The 17,872-nt window shown below is 43.0% G+C and overlaps 1 protein-coding gene and 1 long non-coding RNA gene across 4 annotated transcripts in view; both read right to left on the bottom strand.

Moving 5' to 3' along the window:
• LOC109376984 (Fc receptor-like protein 5) overlaps positions 1–5,529 on the bottom strand; it is a 23,294-nt gene extending 17,765 nt beyond the window's left edge. For all 3 annotated transcript variants that reach the window (XM_019633160.1, XM_019633161.1, XM_019633163.1), the window contains exon 1: positions 5,388–5,529. In XM_019633160.1, the coding sequence (XP_019488705.1) occupies positions 5,388–5,418 (31 nt within the window). In that variant the 5' untranslated portion in view covers positions 5,419–5,529. The remainder of the gene's footprint in view (positions 1–5,387) is intronic.
• A 5,399-nt stretch (positions 5,530–10,928) lies between these two features.
• LOC109376986 (uncharacterized) lies at positions 10,929–17,848 on the bottom strand. Its single transcript, XR_002122803.1, has 5 exons — positions 15,663–17,848; positions 14,746–14,861; positions 14,471–14,539; positions 13,007–13,038; positions 10,929–12,925 (listed from the first exon to the last, which is right to left on the bottom strand). It is a non-coding gene; the product is annotated as an uncharacterized LOC109376986 (long non-coding RNA).
• Between the last annotated feature and the right edge of the window lie 24 nt (positions 17,849–17,872).

Below are 17,872 nucleotides of genomic sequence, written 5' to 3'. Positions count from 1 at the left end.
GGGAGGGGTCGGGAGGGGTCCCAGCCCCACACCGGCTCCCCCACCCAGAGCACCAGTGCCAGGAAAAGGAGTCCTCGTGATACCTGGCTGTGACCACTGACAGGGACTCAGTCCAGGGAGACAGGGCTGCTGTAGACCCAGGCATCCTCTTAAAGAGTCTGAGCACAGGCTCACTGCCCTAAGTTCCAGTGAAGAGACAGCAGCTCAAAAAGCATCAGGGACATACAGGGAGGAGCTGAATTGTCTGGTCTCAGGGTGAGGGCTGGAGGGGCAGCGCTCTCCTGGATAAAATGCAGGCACCACTATTACTTTGTTGAGCCCTTCCCATCCAGCCTCAGACACAGGCAGGCACCAAGGCTGATTCTCCATTAACCAGCTAACACCGCTCGAACAGCCTGGTGATTCTGAGACCCGGCCTCACCCAACTCACACACTAGCCTGAGCCTCTTTCAGCGGCTGTCCCTCACAAATGGTAGGTCTCAGCCTGCACTGTGGACTTTCCTAAAATCTCTCAAAGGTCCACAAACCCCAAACAAGCAGCATTTGGCCCCTGTGTGCCCAGTACATTGTGCTAAATGGCCCAAGCCCAGCACTAGTGGCAGTCAGAGTTGGTTGTCAGCATAGCCCCTCCCTGGTGCTTACAAACCCAGCACAGGAAGCTACCAACCACAGATCACTTTGTAGCTCCTACCAGACCAGGTGGCCAGGGGCCAGACACAGACAGTGGCTGACCTTGGTCTGCACCAGAGCCCCTCCCAAAAGGCCCCAGAACCAACACACCCAGCAGCCAGCCTCAAACCACACCAGAGGACCACCCAATTAGTTCCACAAATAACACAAAGGGTGGACTCAGCAGGCACCAGAATCCCACCAAAGAGAATTCCACTTTATGGGATCAGCCCTGCACAGCAGCTCCTCCACTGTAGTCACAGCCAGTTCTCACAGCCAGTCAGCCTAAGGGCCAATCCCTCCCACTGATGTGCCAACAGCAATCAAGGCTCAACTACAACAGGAGGGCACACACAACCCTTATGAGGGACACACCTGGAGCACCCGGCTCAGGTGACCAGGGAGATTGCACCACTGGGCCCCACAGGGCACCTACTACATAAGGCCACCCGGCCAAGACTGGGAGACAAAAAAGATCACTTAATACATAAAAACAAACACACCGAGGCAGCTAAAACGAGGAGACAAAGAAATATGTTCCAAATGAAAGGATAAGACAAAATTCCAGGAAAAGGACTAAACAAAGTAGAAACAAGCAATCTATCAGATACAGAGTTCAAAACACTGGTTATAAGGATGCTCAAGGAACTAAGGATAAGCATAGATAAACTCAGTGAGAACTTACACACACAAAAATAGAAACCATAAAAAAGAATTAGAAATGAAGAAAGCACTAGAAAGAATCAACAGTAGATTAGATGAAGCAGAGGATCGAATCAGTGATTTGGAAAATAAGGTAGCAGAAAACACACAATCAGAACAACAAAAAAGAAAAAAAAATTTTTTTTTAATTTGAGGATAGTTTAAAGGGTCTCTGGAACAACAGCAAGAGTACCAACATTCGCATCATAGGGCAACCAGAAGGAAGAGAGAGAGAGTAAGGGATTGAAAACCTATCTGAAGAAATAACGACAGAAAACTTACCTAACCTGGTAAAGGAAAGGGACATACAAGCCTGTGATAGGATAAAAACAATCCTAAGAAGGAAGTTAATAATGATAAATACCTACATTAAAAGAAAAGAGCTGTCAAATAAACAACCTAACTTTACATCTCAAAGGATTAGAAAAAGAAATGCAAAGTTAGCAGAAGAAATGAAATAATAAAGATGGTAGCAGAAAAATACAAATAGATAATTAAAAAACAATACAAAAGATCAACAAAACTAAGCTCTGTTTTTTTTAAAAAGTAAACAAAATTGCAAACCTTTAGCTAGACTAAGAAAAAGAGAGAGATGATTCACACAAAATGAGAAATGAAAGAGGAGGCGTTACAACTGATACCACAGAAATATAAATGGTCGAAGAGACCACTATGAACACTATACACCAACAAATTGGAAAACTTAGAAGAAATTGATAAGTTTCTAGAAAACATGCAACCTACCAAGACTGAATAATGAGTAGAAAATCTGAACAGACCAATACCAAGTAAGGAGGTTGAATCGTTAATCAAAAGCCCTCTAACAAAGAAATGCCGAGGACCAGATGATTTCACTGGTGAATTCTACCAAACATTGAAAGAATTAACTCCAACCGTCCTCAACCTCTTCCAAAAAATGAAGATGAGGGGACACTTCCAACTCACTTTGCAAGGTCAGCATTACCCTAGTACTAAAACCAAACAAATACATTACAAGAAAATACAATTACAGGCCGATATCTCTGGTGAGCATAGATGCAAAAATCCTCAACAAAATACTAGCCAGGTAAACTCAACAGTATATTAAAAGGATTAACCATGTTCAAGTGGGACATATCTCTGGGATGAAAGGATGACCTAACATGTGCAACTCATGAAATGGGCTAAACCACATCAACAAAATGAAACATAAAAAATCATATGATCATCTCAATAGGTGCATTAAAGCATTTGACAAAATTCAACTCACTTTCACAATAAACGCTCTCAACAAACTAGATATTGAAGGAAATTACCTCAACATAGTAAAGCCATATATGACATGCCCCCAGCTAACATCATACTCGATGATGAGAAAAAAAAGTTGAAAGCTTTTCCTCTAAGATCAGGAACAAGACACTCTAGCCACTTCTATTCAACTCAAGTCCTAGCCAGAGTAATTAAGAAAGAGAGAGAGAGGACATCCAAATCAGAATGGAAGAAGTAAAATTACTTATGTTTGCAGATTATGTGATTTTATATAAAGAAGTCTTAAAGATTCCCAAAAAAGCCTGTTAGAACCACTAAAAGAATTCAGTAAAGTTGTAGGATACAAAAATCAATGTACAAAAGTTAGTTGCATTTCTGTACACTAACAATGTACTATTTGAAAGTAAATTAAGAAAACAATCCCATTTTCAACAGCATAAAAAAAAATGAAATACTTAGAAATATATTTACTGTAGGAATCGAACAACCTCTAAACTGGAAAATACAAAACATTGTTGAAAGGAGTTGAAAGCACAAATAAAGAGAAAGATATTCCATGTTCATGGTTTGGAAGAATTAACATTGTTTAAGTGTTCATATTACACAAAACGGTCAACAGAATCAATGTAAACTTTATTAAGATTCCAGTGGCATTTCTCACAGAAACAGGAAGAAGCAATCCTAAAATTCAAATAGGGCCACAAAAGACCCTGAGAAGCAATTTTGAGCAAGAAGAACAAAACGGGAGGCATCACGTTTCCTGAGTTCAAGCTGTCTCCAGAGCCCTAGTAATCAGGAGGATGGTACTGGCATAAAAACAGACACATGGACCAAGGAACAGAATGGGCAGCCTAGAGATAAATCCACATACCTTCAACAAGGGCGCCAAGAACACACAACGGGGAAAGGATAGTCTCCTCCATAAATGGTCTTGGAAAACTGAATATCCACATTAAAAAAATGAAATTGGACCCTTGTATGATATCATATATAAAAATCAACTCAAAAGGGATTGATGACTTAAATGTAAGACCTGAGACTGTAAATCTACTAGAAGAAAACATAGGGAAAAGCTTCTTAGCATTGGTCTAGGACACAAGTTTTTGGATATAATCCCCCAAACACAGGCAACAAAAGCAAACAGACGAACAAACAGGATTGATTCTGAACAAAAAGGTTTCTGCACAGCAAAGGAGACAATCCAGAGTTTGAAGAGGGAACGGATGGAACAGGAGAAAACATTTGCAAACCACATGCAGGAGAAGGGGCTGGTATCTAAAATCTGTAAGGAGCTCTAACAAGTCAACAGCAAGAAAACAACCAACCTGATTATCTGTCTTTTTAACAGGTAAGGACATAAATAGATGTCCTCAATAGAAGACACACAGATGGCCAACAGGTCCAAGAAAAGGCACTCAATGTCCGCTCGCCTGCTAATCGTCAGGGAAATGCAAACGCAAACAACAGTGAGATGCCACCTCACACCTGTCAGAATGGCCATCATCAACAAGACAAACGATAGCAAGAGTTGGTGAGGCTGTGGAGAAAGGGAACCCTGAGGCATGACCACTGCGGGCGGGGATGTAAATGGGGCAGCCACTGTGGAAAACAGTATGGAGGTTCCTCAAACAATTAAAAATAAAAAAAACTACCGTGTGATCCAGCAATTCCCCTTCTGGGTACAGATCCCAGTGAAATGCAATCAGCATCCTCACGAAACCCTGGCACCCCACTTTTATCGCATCACTATTCACAATAGCCAGGCTGTGGAAATGCCAAGCGCCTGTGAACCGATAAATGGGTAATGAAAGTGTGGTGTCGATATGCACTGGGATAGTATTCGCCACGAGAAGGAAGGCCGCCCTGACATTCTGACGACATGGGTGAAGCTGGAGAACACTGCGCTAAGTGACAAGGGCCAGACACAGAAACACAAATACTGTCTGGTCTCACTTACATGTGAAATCTAAAACCCTGAACTCACAGAAGCAGAGATGAATGGTGTTCTCCAGGGGGAGCCGGGGGAGGGAACTGGGAGAAGTTGGTCAAAGAAAATAAACTTTCAGTCATAAGATGAAAAAGTCCTGGGGATCCAACGCATGGCATGGTGGCCATAGTTAAATATAATGGACACTTGAGACACACACACACACACACACAGAGTAATTGTGCGAAGGGATAGAAATGTTACTTAGCTTGATGTGGCAATTATTTCATAATATATGTACATGAAGATATCACCGTCTGTACCTTAAATGCGTACATTTTTATTGTTAATTATACTTCAATAAACCTGGGGTTGGGGGGGAAGAGAATTTCTTCTCCCCCTGGGTCCCGCCTCCTCCCCATGTCACCAGCCACTGCTGTGCTGTGCACCTGTGTGCAGGATACACCTCGCATGTTGGAAGCTGTGCTTCCCCACGCCCAGCACCAGGTTCTGGGCCTGTCATCCAAGGAATAAACGCATCTCCTTTGCAGAGAGAAAAGTGCTGTCTTCCATGAATAAAACAGTACAAACCAGCACATTCAACACATTTTCTGGATTACATGAAGTATTATTTGTTGTAGAAAGAAATGAATACACCCTAACTGTTGTGGTCCCTGGGGTTCCCTTTTCTGTCAGGTTGAAGGTTTAGTCCAGCTCTGACCCTTCCCTCCGCCTGAGTGTGCCCCCTCCCCAGGCAGGAAGGGGGTCTCTGAGTAGTGCTGAGCCTAAGAAAGGGCCGGGATCTCCCCACCCGGGGCCTGTATCCAGTCCCTCTACTCACCCAGAGCCAGCAGTGACACCCACAGCGGCATGGAGAGCTGGCCTGTCCAGGGTGGACACCAAACAAAAAGTTTTCTCAAGGATGATGGGTTTGGTTTTGTTTCTCACAGCAGTACACTCTCACACCAGCCCCGAGGAGCACATCTGAGAAATTACTTTTCACAGAGCAGGGTGCATTAGTGAATTAGAAAAAAGGAAGTGGAAACACCCATTTTTATCTAATAATCAAAGTTTCCTACCCTATGGTCAAAGTGAGAACATACATTTTAGGGCTTTTAAAAAGCATGTCCAGTTGACCATGCATTTCTATTGCTGGGAAATTCCCCTAAGGAAAGTATGCAAAGATTGCTCTCAACCAGTGTTGATTGTCGCATCGCTTCTAATTGGCCCAAACTGAAAGCAACATAAACGAGTGTGAATATGGCGCTGTTTGGGGGTGTTCTGATACAGCTGTGACAGAACACAGATGCAGCCGTCTAGGATGAGGTCAGCCTGCACACAGGAGGAGGCAAGACCACCCGATTAACAGGAAGAGGAAGCGTGAGGAGTGGATTGGTGTTAGTAGTATTCTCCCACTGGGGTGGATATAAAAACTAGAACACACATGTGTGTAAACGGATATAAGCATACATTTTTCCCTTTGGAAGCATTCCAAAAACAGTGGTTACCTTTGAAGAACTATGAATGGGAAAGAGGCATTTTATTTTGTCTGTCCATACTGTTTTTTTATACTACATAAGTGTATTCCTTTCATAACTTTTTCAAAATCAAGTTTCCACCTTGTCATCCTGGTCAACAGAGATCCCTAAGACGTTGGCTGCCATGAGGGGTGCCAGTTTCTTTTTTTCAAATAAATTTTCCCTGCCCTTCTTTTGGGGCCCATTCTTTGGTCTTCCTAAGGGGCCATGTAATTTCATATCTACAAATGCACATCATGTTACTTACGTCTCATCCGATCTCTGCACTCCGAGACAAGACAAGTGAACAAGGACAAATAGAGGTGAATCCCGGCAGTCAGAGGGAGGACCTCGCGGCTTACAAAGAGCCTTTACAAGCTTTTGGTGCTAACATGCGCTGCTACGGATGTTCTATGTCGCCTGGTACACATGTGAATGCTTTTGCTTTTTTTTTTTTTTTTGAGTTGTACCTGGGATAGAGCTCCTGGCTTATAAGGTTTGCATTAACTCAGTTTAGAAGGTACTGCTATATTAGTATGTGCTGAGTCGCTCAATTTTTGGAATTGTTTGCTACCACAATGCAAGCCATCTTTTCCTGACTAAAACATACTCCAAAACAATCCTAAATTTCCCTGCTTTTTCCAGCATTACTGGCAGTTATTTTAGTATTCTTCATTAAATGTAAATCTAACTGTTGCCTTGAGATATGTAACTGTCATCACATTTAGGAAGGATCCTTCTAATTTTTGTGTGCTCTAGGGCCATTTAAGTAGCTTTGGGATTACCTGTCTTTAAAGGGAACCATCTCATTTTTTTTTTCCAGCTGAGCCATCCTGCCACCTGTTGGCAGCTCAGCGGCAGCTCAGCTCGGGCCGGGACTTGAACCGCTGTTGCTCAGAGCTCAAACTCTTGAGCAAGCTCTTAACCAACTGAACCACTCAGCCAGCCCTACCATCTCATTTTTTTAAATTAGAAAAATTTAGCTGTGAAACTATCTAATACTGATTTTTTAAATAATGTTCCTTGGCAACTGTCTAAATATTTACTATGATGATTTTTGTGTTCAGAATTTTTTTCTTATCTCAGGACAACTCTAGTTTTTATTTCCTGATATTTGTTTATTTATTCCAAAATAATCAACCCTTGAATTTAGTTATCATTTCTTTTTCTTGTTTTCTAATTTACAAATTTCTGCTTTTCTTACTCATATTTTTGTTTTTCTAAATTACGAAATTAAATGTTTATATCTTTTCATTTTTTCCTACTTAGTAACATGAATGTTCAAAGCTGTGAATTTTCTTCTGTGCCTTAGCCATTCCATAATTTCTGAAACAGCATGTTTTAGGTAGTGTACCATTTCAGTTTGGATTTCCCTTTGACAGAGGAATTTTTAAAGGGTCTCCAAATATTTAAATGGTAGGTTTTATATTTTTCTCTGTTTGCTATTAATAACATTTTATTATTCATTTCATTTTAATCCAAGGATATGGTGTATATATTCTACTTTCTGATATTTATTGAGATTTTTTCTGTGACCTACTATGGTCTTTTGTTATTGCCATTTAGTATTCCACGGGCCTTTTAAAAAAAGGTGGATTCTTGGGCCGGCCGAGTGGTTCAGTTGGTTAAGAGCTTGCTCAAGAGTTTGAGTTCTGAGCAACAGCGGTTTGATTCCTGGCCCGAGCTGAGCTGCCGCTGAGCTGCCAACAGGTGGCAGGATGGCTCAGCTAAGGAAAAAAAAAAAAAAGGTGGATTCTTTACCTTCAGGTTGGAAGATAGCTAGCTGATTAAATATATTAAGTAGGTCTTCTCATGAAATATTTATGGTTGACTTATAAAGTAATTATATTATACTTTTGGTCAATTTTTAAAATTATATGATCTGATGTATGAAAACTCATAATCAACCTTTGTTGCAGATTATATTCTTTATTGTTATAGAAGGCCTGTTTTATGACATATACATATATATATATATATATATATATATATATATATATGCTTGAATTAGAGTTGCTTGAATTAATGTTATAATTCCGGTTCTTGTTTGTTTGTCTGCTTGATTTGGTTTTATCATCATTTTACCTTACCTCTCATGTCACTTTGTTTTAGAATTATTTCTTGCATATAATATATGCAAAACCCTACTGGGTTTTATTTTTTAGATCCCAAATTTGTCTATTTATTTATAGAATTATTTATCACATTTATATATGTATTCATACAACAAATATGTCGGTCTTAACTCTGTCGTTGAATTTCATGCTATCAAACTTTCTCTTTTAAATTGCTTTATTATCTTTTGCTCCCTGGTCTGTATTTTCTTTTAGGGGTGTATTACATTACACATATTTTGAAAGGGCTATACTTTCTTTTCAGTTCTCTTAGTGGTTAACTTTGCAACTCTAGTACTCCCACAGCTCTCTTTCTTGATTTGACAATATCCTTTTATTTCCTGCTAAATAAGAAAGAAATCAGCCTACTTTTACCTTTTGCCATAAGTTTTTAACTCATGCACCTCCTGATGTTTATTAGTAATAATGTAATTTCTATACTTTTAAAACTTATAACATTATGCCAAGTTCTATAACCACAATTCTCACCATTGCTTACTGTTAGTGTTCTATTTAAATGGATTTGATCAACACTTGTCACCAGTTCTAAGTCACACTTCTTTTAAGGGCTCCTGAGTGCTAAAGGAACTGAGTTCTTGCATGTTAGAAAGTCTCTCCCTTTACTCTTAAAAGATATCTAGGTTTAAAATTCTTGGGTTAAACTTTATTTTCCTGAAACATTGGTCTATTGTCTCCTAGTTTTGAATGCAGCTATGGATAAGTTTGAAGGCTGCCTTTTCTCCCTTTCCACATGACTTGACTCTTTGCCCAAATGAATTCTTTATCTCTGCCCAAGTGAAGTAACTTTATCAGACTATTGTTCTGCTCACAATTCTGTATCAGTGTTCTGGATTCTCATCTCTATTCTACCTTTAAGCGTTTTCTCACTTGTGCTTATTCTGTTGGCTTCTTTCAGAATGCCACTTATGGGCATGTTGGATACCTTGTATCTGTCACTCACATCAATTCTTTTCCCTACGATAATTTAAATCCTTTGTTCTTTCCTATTCAAATTCAAAACCAAACCAAGGGAATAAAGAAGCTGGCAGTAAACATAGATCCTTACACACACCTTTAGGGAGAGCTCCACGTTCTCCAAAAGCAAGTGCCAAAGTCCTGAAGGTTCAAACCAGTGACCCTTTACTTGGAAGGCAAGACTGGGGAGTATAGAGGCTGCAGAAGCATTCTGGAATCTCACAGAACCCTTGAAAGGGCAGGGAAGATAGAGTGAAACAAACCAACTCAGTAAATTTGCACAATACCACATCAACACACAAAAAAATCTGTTTCCTTTCTATACACTAATAACAAACTGTCAGAAAGAAAATAAAGAAAACAATCCCATTTACTTTTGCATCAAAAGCATAAAATACATAGGAACAGATTTAACCAAGGAGGTGAAAGATCTGTTTATTGACAACTTTAAGACATTAATGAAACAAATTGAGGAAACACAAATACATGGACTTCTATTTCAGGCTCATGGATAGGAACAATCATAATTATTAAAATGTACATACTACCTAAAGCAATCTACATACTCACTGAAATTCCTATCAAAATTCCAACAGTATCTTTCAAAGAAATAGAATAATTAATCCTAAAATTTGCATAGAACTGTAAAAGACCCTGCATAGCCAAAGCAATCTTGAAAAAGAACAACAAAGCTGGAGGCATCATGTTCCCTGACTTCAAATTATATTGCAAAACTATCGTAATTAAAACAGTATGGTATTGTCTTCGTGTCAAGAGGCGGAGTAGGTAAATGCTGTGCTCACCTTCTCCCACAACCACTTCAAAGTTACAACTAAACTACAGAACAACCAGCATTGAGAACCCCCTTGAAGGCTAGCTGAACCAAAACCCTAAAACTAAGAACATACAGAAGAAGCCACATCAAGACTGGTAGGAGGGGCAGAGGTGCAGAACAAGCTGATCCCACACCTATTATGTGATGGTTAAAAATTGGGAGAGGTATCTCGGCTGCAGAGGTCCCCCTGGAGGAGTGAGGGGACCCCAACCCAGGGTTTCAGTGCTGAGAAAAAAAGTCCCCATAACTTCTGGCTGTGAAAACCACTGGGGATTGTGGCTGAGTGAGATGAGGACAGCTGGAGTCCCAGGCGCTTCTCTTAAATGAACTGAGCACAGACTTACCTGCTGACAGACTCAGTTGCTCTGAGCTCCAGTGATGGGGCAGCAGCTCGAAAGACACCAGGGACACACGGGAGGAACTGAGTTGTCTAGCTTCAGGACAAGGGCTGGAGGGGCAGCTTTCTCCCAGGCAGAATTGCTGGCAGAAGCTATTGTTCCTTTGTTGAGCTATTGTCCCTCCCCCCTCGCTGCATGCAGAAGCAGGCGGGCACCATATCTGAGTCTCCACCAGCCTGGCTAACACCATTCACCTTACCCTGGTGATTCCCTGAGACCCCCACCCCCCAACTTGTGAGCCAATTTCAGTGGCCTTTCCATACAAACAGCCTATCTTAGCTCATGCTGCAGACTTTCCTAAAATCTCTCAAAAGTTCATAAACCCCAAACATGCAGCATCTGGCCTTGGTATACCACATACCACTTGCTGAGCAGCTTCAAGCCTGGCACTAGCAGCAGCTGGCCTCAGCTTGAAGCTTAGCCTCTCCCAGGTGCCTCCAAGGCCAGCGCAAGTGGCAACCATCTGCAGATCGCTTTGTAGCTCACATCAAGTGGCCATAGGCAGGGCACAGGCAGTGGCTGACCTTGGCCTGCACCGAGGCCCCTACCAAGAGGCTCCAGAACCAGCACACGCAGTGGGCAGCTTCAGATCACACCAGAGCACCACACGACTGATTCCACAGATGACACAAACAAAGGGCACCTAGAATTTTGCTATATGTTATACTTTCTGTTATCTAAGCTTCTGACTCTCAAGGGGAAAAGCATAAAATTTGAAATATACTTACTACCTTTATGAACAAGTTATTTGCAAGGTTTGCAAAACATCATTAAATTATTTAACCAAAGTCATGAATAATGGCTGATGCAAAATCAATGACATCCATAAATTGTATTAGTCATCAATGAACTTACTAGCTTTTCTTAAGGTCTTTTGTTTTCAGAACTATAGTGTAATAGAGGCTAACAATTTTAGTTATTCCTTTCCTGCCTCAGCAAAACTTATGGGTAAAAGTGATTCTGCCATTTTCCCTGAAACTTAAGCACAATGGAATGCTTAAAAAAAATTTTTTTTTCTTCAGTGGCAAACACTCAATGTTTGTCAGTCTACTGAAGAATTGATTAGGAGTCTTTAAGCAATGGGAGGGGGTGCCCTTTTTGAGCCTACTGGTTGCCTTGTATTTCCACATCCACTACCAGCTCAGGCCATGAGGGCTCCTGAGGGACATTAAGCTTTGCCACTTGAGTCATGTCAATCATTGGCGCTCCTGAATTTCCAAGGTTGGTGCTGTTGCTTCTGTAGCCTTCAAACAGTGGATGTTGAATAATTAAACAGTAAAACTGAGCTCCTACAGGTATGGGAATGTTTTATCCAGTGAGAAAGGAATTATCTTCAAGACCACAACTGTGAGGGTTGGATGGGTGTGTGTTGTATATCGGCATATCTACCTATCTACCTATCTATCATCTATCATCATCAGCAATCATTTATCATCTGTATGGCTATGTATATGCATTAGTCTTCTCTAGTTGCCATCACAAAAGGCCACAGATTAGGTGACTTCAGCATCAGACAGTCCTCGAGGTTGGAAGTCTAAGATCAAGGTGCTGGCAGGGCTGGCTTCTGGTGAGACCTCTCTTCCTGGCTCCCAGCGGGCTTTGCAGATGGCTGTTTCCTTGTTCTACCCCCACATGGCCTCTCTTCTGCGTGCACAAAGGGAGATGGAGATGCTGCTAATGTCTCTTCTTTTTGTAAGGACATCAGTCCAATCAGATTAGGGCCCACCTTCTAATTCATTTAACCTTAATTACCTCTTTAAAAGCCTTATCTCCAAGCATAGTTAGAGGTTGAAAATATAAATTTTGAGGGAACGCTATTCATTCCATAACGTAATTAACCAGACAATTTGGAAGCTCTCTCCCATCAAATAGACTGCATTATTTTTAAAAAAAAAAATTCTTAGTACTGGTACATATCTCATGAAGGAATAGTGTATATGTAGCCAGAATAAGTTCTTTTGGTCATTTGCAGCTTGCTAGCTGGAACATAGTACATAGCCTAGAACCTCAGTAATGCCACTATCAACCACACAGAAAAGGAAACAAAAGGTTTAAAGCAAATTTAAACACAGATGGTAGGCTAACAGCTCCCACCACACGTAGATCAAATGGTCCTGATCACACACCGTTGTGACACCCCCTCCTCCAATCCACAGGCCCAGGAGCTGAAGGTCCTCACACCTCCACGTGGGTATCTACTCTGAAGACAATGCAGCTTTGCTCAAACGCTGCCCACTCCGTTCCCAGGCACAGAGGACGTTGGCAGACATTCCCCATGACCTCACATCTTCTACAGCTCAGCTCGCTGGGAGGGAACAAGGGTGAGTGCTGGACAAGAACAAGGAGAATGGCCAAGCTGTTTTCCTCCTGGGGCCTCTGCGGGCCACTCTACGGGGCTAGTGCTCCAAGGCTGACGATGCACACGTCACATTCTCATAGTTCTCTGCAGCGTCTTCATGGGCTCTGCCTCTACTGCTGGCCTGCCCTGCACAGTCATCTGGATGTCTTTTCTTCAACTCTGAATAGATGATTGCGTGTTCCTGGAGGAGAAAAGTACAGGCAGCAAATACCGAAACGCAGAGAAGGAGCAGAGAGGAAAGGAGGCAGGAATCGTGACTCACTTTATCTTCTTGATGCATCCTTGGTGAGTTTTCTTTTGGATGAGAGGAGAAAAAAAAAAGGATTAGACTGTGGGTGATGTGTTCTAGCTTATGACATACTCACAGTGCTTTCTAAGGCAGGCTTTCCTCTGCTGACTCATCTCTGGACCGTTTCCTCTGCTGAATTATCCCAAGTCCTCACAAAGTTGCCCAGCACAACTCACACTAATATAATAAAGCCTTTATCCTGCCACCAAACGCCAAGAGCGATTTCCTTGACCATTTGCTTCTTTCTTTTCTACTTATGACAGCCCCAGCAGAGAAGCCTCCTACAGCCCACTCCCCACCAGGGCCTCTGACTGTACTGATTGTTGGGACAAGGTGGCAAAAACGATTCACTTCACTTCGCAGAGGCAAATTGGAGGTCAGAGAGGGCTTGGCATTCTCAGGCTACACAGCAGTTTCCCAGAAAGTTCACGATTTGTTGTGGAGCATAAAAAAAAAAAATCAAGTGTGTGCACTTCTTCTATCCTCCCGAGGGCTTCTTTGAATCCCTTTCATTTATTTATTCGGCCAATCAGCATTCGTTGAACAGCGATCTTCCCCTAAGCATTGGTAAGCTCTAAGGAGGGAGAAATGGCACAAAATCCACTTGATCAAGGACTCTGTAGTTTTTAAGGGGAGAAACTGACACGGACACCAATGTGACAAGTCTTGTGGGCACCAAGGTAGACAGGCACGCTGAACAGTGCAGTTACCACACCGGGTGATCGGCTCCTCCCAGGTTAGGACGTAGGGAGGGCTGGTGGGAGTCGCTGTAAGTTTCACAGTGCTGCGTAAACTGTATTTTGAAATGTGAGCAGGGACCACCATGTCAACTAGGTAAGGGAAAGGATACTTCAGGAGGAATAATCACCAAAGCGTGAAACAGCCCAGTATGGCCAGGAAAACGCCAAGAGTTCAGTATGGCGAGAGAGTGGACATTGGGCAGAGGCCGGAGGATGGGCCACCACGCAGAGGGGGCAAGAGTCAAGCTTCGGAATGGAAGGTCATTGAAGACAGTTCCTCTAGGCAATCATGTGATCAGCTGTGCACATGAGAGAGATTGTGCTGGAAACCGACTGTTGGAACCTTGGAGGAGAGTAAGGTTAGACGTAAAGAGACCAGTTAAGAGAATTACAATGGTCTTCGCGTTAGATTATGAGAGGCTTAATTTAGCAACTATGTTCATTTATGCAAAAAAGTATTTGAGGGGGCCTCGTTTTCCAGGCATTGTACTAGATGTCAGTGAAAAACTATAGCGTCTGTCCTCAGAGTCTGTGGGCAGAGGTGGCAGTGTAGACAGGTAATTGGGAAGTGACATGATTATCAGGTTGGCAGTACACGATGAGCAGGCCATTTCCTCCATGCTGGTCTCAGATCTGAGATGACAACACCTGACAACACACTGCCACCCGACCTCTGCTCATCAGGAAGGTGTCTCACCTGGATTTCCTTTCGTATGCTGGATACTCCAGACCTGGGAATAAATGAGGTCGCCGTGCCCAGGGTTCACTGTGAGAGAACAGATCACAGTGGGCTGTCGTCCAGAGCCCGCACTGAAGACTCTCTCCAGCCACCAACCCCATAACCACTTTCCATCCCTGACATTGTGTCGGGACGGCCATTTTTCAATCGAATGTGACTGGGTCCTAGCATGTCCCCTTCTCCCGTCCTCCCTGGCCCTTCCCTGGAGCCCTCTGCCCTTAGGAAGCCCTCACCATTGCTGTACACAGACTGCAGCTCCATGAGGGCTGGTTTGGAGCAGGGGGGCTCTCGGGAGTCTGAGCTGGAGGGCGTGGTCAAAGAGTGCCCCTGATTCGCTCTGGGGCCGTAACTGTGACAGGGGGGAGAGGAAAGGGAGAAAATCACTTACAGTCCCAGGAAAACCAATATCCACGAAGAGCCCAGCATGGGTCATGTACAAACATCACGGCTACTTCCTCTAAGAGTCTGAATGGCTCTTTCAGGAAAGCAGGGGTGTGGCCACTGGGGCAAGGTCAGAGGGAGAAAGCCACACAGTTTCTTTCAGGTTGCCTTTGATGAGTAAGCACTTGCATTTGCCTAACGTTCTACTATTTTCAAAACTTTAAGTTCTTAAGCATTGCTACACAAAGACCCCATTCCCACAGAGCTTGACCTTTGTCTTTTTTAAGTGGTCTGTTTCAATTTTCTACCTCATATTACAATAATCCACATTTCCTGGACGATACCATAAAGGGTCTTCAGGAATTTTTGTGTTTTTTTTTTCCAATTTCATTTCCTCCTGCCCTTACTACTGTGAATCGAACATGGCTGGCATTCAGTGCTCAATCCCTGGATGAGCGAGTGAGTGAGCAGATGGCTGGTGAGGGAAAGAATGAACTGCAACCCTAGGGGAGGTGGTGCCCTTCAGACATCAGGGGCAGGTCGTCTACTCAAACCAGCCCGGGCGCAAAGAACGCCAGTTCTGTGCACACGTAGGAGTCACAGCTGTGGTTGTAAGTGGCCTTCCTAGTCACATTCTTGGACCTCATGAGTTTGAAAATGTGACTAGGAAGTCAAGTAAAATGTTCTGTAATGTACACAACTCCACGTTCTGGTCTAGTGGATACAAACAAATCATGAAAATGTTGGCAGCACAGGAAGCAGACCTCACCTAGATGTTCCAGTGGCAGAAAGTCCTCCTGGAAAACAAACCAAGGAACATTGAAGGTAAGTGAGCCATGTGGATCATGGGCTCTGGGTTAAATATTCTTTCCCAGGTTCATTCTAGGTCTCGGCTAAGGAAAATCTCAGAGAACATCACGTTACAGATAGAGAAGGCGGGTCTTAAAAGACATTCGCACAGACTCACACTTACTCTGAACTGTTGTCCAACCAGTAACCGTCCTCTAAGTACTTGTGACTGAGTAGCAGAGGATACTTCACATTTAACTCTAGGCCAGTGATTTCCCATCCCCATCTCTCTCTTCTGACTACAGCCCTGAGGGGCAGACATGGAGACTGAGGCCTCAGAGGAACTGAAATCAACGCTGGACCCTCATGAGAGGATGACACAGTACAACTGCCTCAAAGGGGATGACACCGTAGGGCTGTTACGAGGAACTCGGACCCCTCCTTACCTGTGACACTTACAAGTCCATTTCAACAACATGGGGTGCATATTGTTTTCTTCATACCCCTTCTTACCTTCTTTCTCACCTGGCAAACTCCAGCTTACCTTTCGTCCTCCAGAACTTTCCCTGATGCCAACAGGGTGAGCTGAGTGCCTATCTCCATGCACACAAACCCCTGCGATATGAAAATCACTCCATTGTGCTGTAATTATCTATTTCTGTGTTTGCTTCTAACTCTCTCCTTCATGAAAGGGCAGGTGCTGCTTGAGGCTGCAAACCTCGTCCCCCATATTTCTGTCTTCCCAGTGCCTAGAATGTTGAAACTACAGATCAACAGAAACTTGTTCGACAACGGAACAGATTACAGCACATCCTCTGAGGACTGGAAGAATGACAAAGTGAAAATTTTACCGTGGGTGATTACCTCATGCTAAACCTCATCTGGAAGCCCACTCCATCCGCTTTGCAAACAGAGTGGTTTTCTACCGTCACTGAAATATGAAAATTCCTCTTGTCTGACTCAGCACAAGCCTCGTCCCAGCTTGCCACCCTTGACCTTGGCTGCCCAAGACCCGTCTCACTGAGCCACTGGTCATTGTCCAAATTGGACATACTCAGCCTAACCTCCCATGGCAGATGGCTGACCAGTGCAGCCTATGATGTCTGTGTGAGGGAACCAGGTGTCCTGGGTCAAACCAGAGGCGTGCAAACATGACCCTGGCCTCTTTCTCCTCTGAGCCGCTGCAGTCCACGTCAGTCAACAACCAGTCTCCTCCCTGCAGGCAGGTTAAGTCCCAGGGTGCACCTGAGCCAGTCTATCTCCTTATCTGTAAACGGTAAAACAGACCCAGAGGGCAGCCATTTGTGATACAAGCTAACACTCCCTGAAGTGACACGGGGCAGAGACTGTGCTAAGCAGTTTACATAGATGATCTCATGGTGCCTAAAAGGGAAATACTTTTTTTTTTTTTTGGAAATACTTTTATTATGACCATTATACAGCTCAAGAAGCTGGGGTTTGGAGAGTTTAATTGGCTTGCCACAAATCAAGTATTTGGCAAGTCAACATTACTGGAACTTTAAGCCAGGTTCAAGTATAGGGTCAAACAATAGATCACTCCCTCTGGGAACTTGTAGGATATGCTCAGGCATAAGGAGCAGAGTTCTTCATTTTCAAAAAAATGTGGAAGGGCGATGCTTCTCCCTGAGAAGAGTGGTCAGTCATGAGGAAGACAACTGCTGTGAGGGGAGCCCAGACTTTGCAATGAGAAAGGCAGAGACTCTCGGGTTGGTGGACCGTCAGAATGTTTTGGTTGACTTTGTTATTTAAAAAGACATGTCCCCTACATCTGGAAGACGGAACCTCTTGGGCTCTGGCCATCATGGGTGACATAAAACTATGGCGGGCCATCTTTCCTTCCTGAGTGTTATTTGGTGTTATATTCACCGAGCACAATCTGTTTTTTGTTTTTGCTTTTGTTTTTTGTTTTTTTGTTTAAACATTATCAGCTTCAACACTGAGGTTCTAATATCTGCACTCTAGTATGCTACTGGCCAGCCTAGATAGGTCATGAGATACAAAGTAATTTTGAAAGTAGGAGGTATGATCGGCCTTCTACAAGTCACTGAAGCATAATAGAGAGAATACGGACTCAAGGGAGACCTCAGTTAAGCCCTAACTTTCACTCTTAATAGACATATGACTTTGAAAAGGTTGTCTAACTTCCCCGAGTCTCCATTTCTTCCTCTC

This window comes from Hipposideros armiger, unplaced genomic scaffold (genome assembly GCF_001890085.2).
Source record: "Hipposideros armiger isolate ML-2016 unplaced genomic scaffold, ASM189008v1 scaffold_1256, whole genome shotgun sequence".
NCBI classification, from domain to species: Eukaryota; Metazoa; Chordata; class Mammalia; order Chiroptera; family Hipposideridae; genus Hipposideros; species Hipposideros armiger.
The sequence above is the reverse complement of the archived record's forward strand: the minus strand, read 5'-3'. Positions and strand labels throughout refer to the sequence as shown.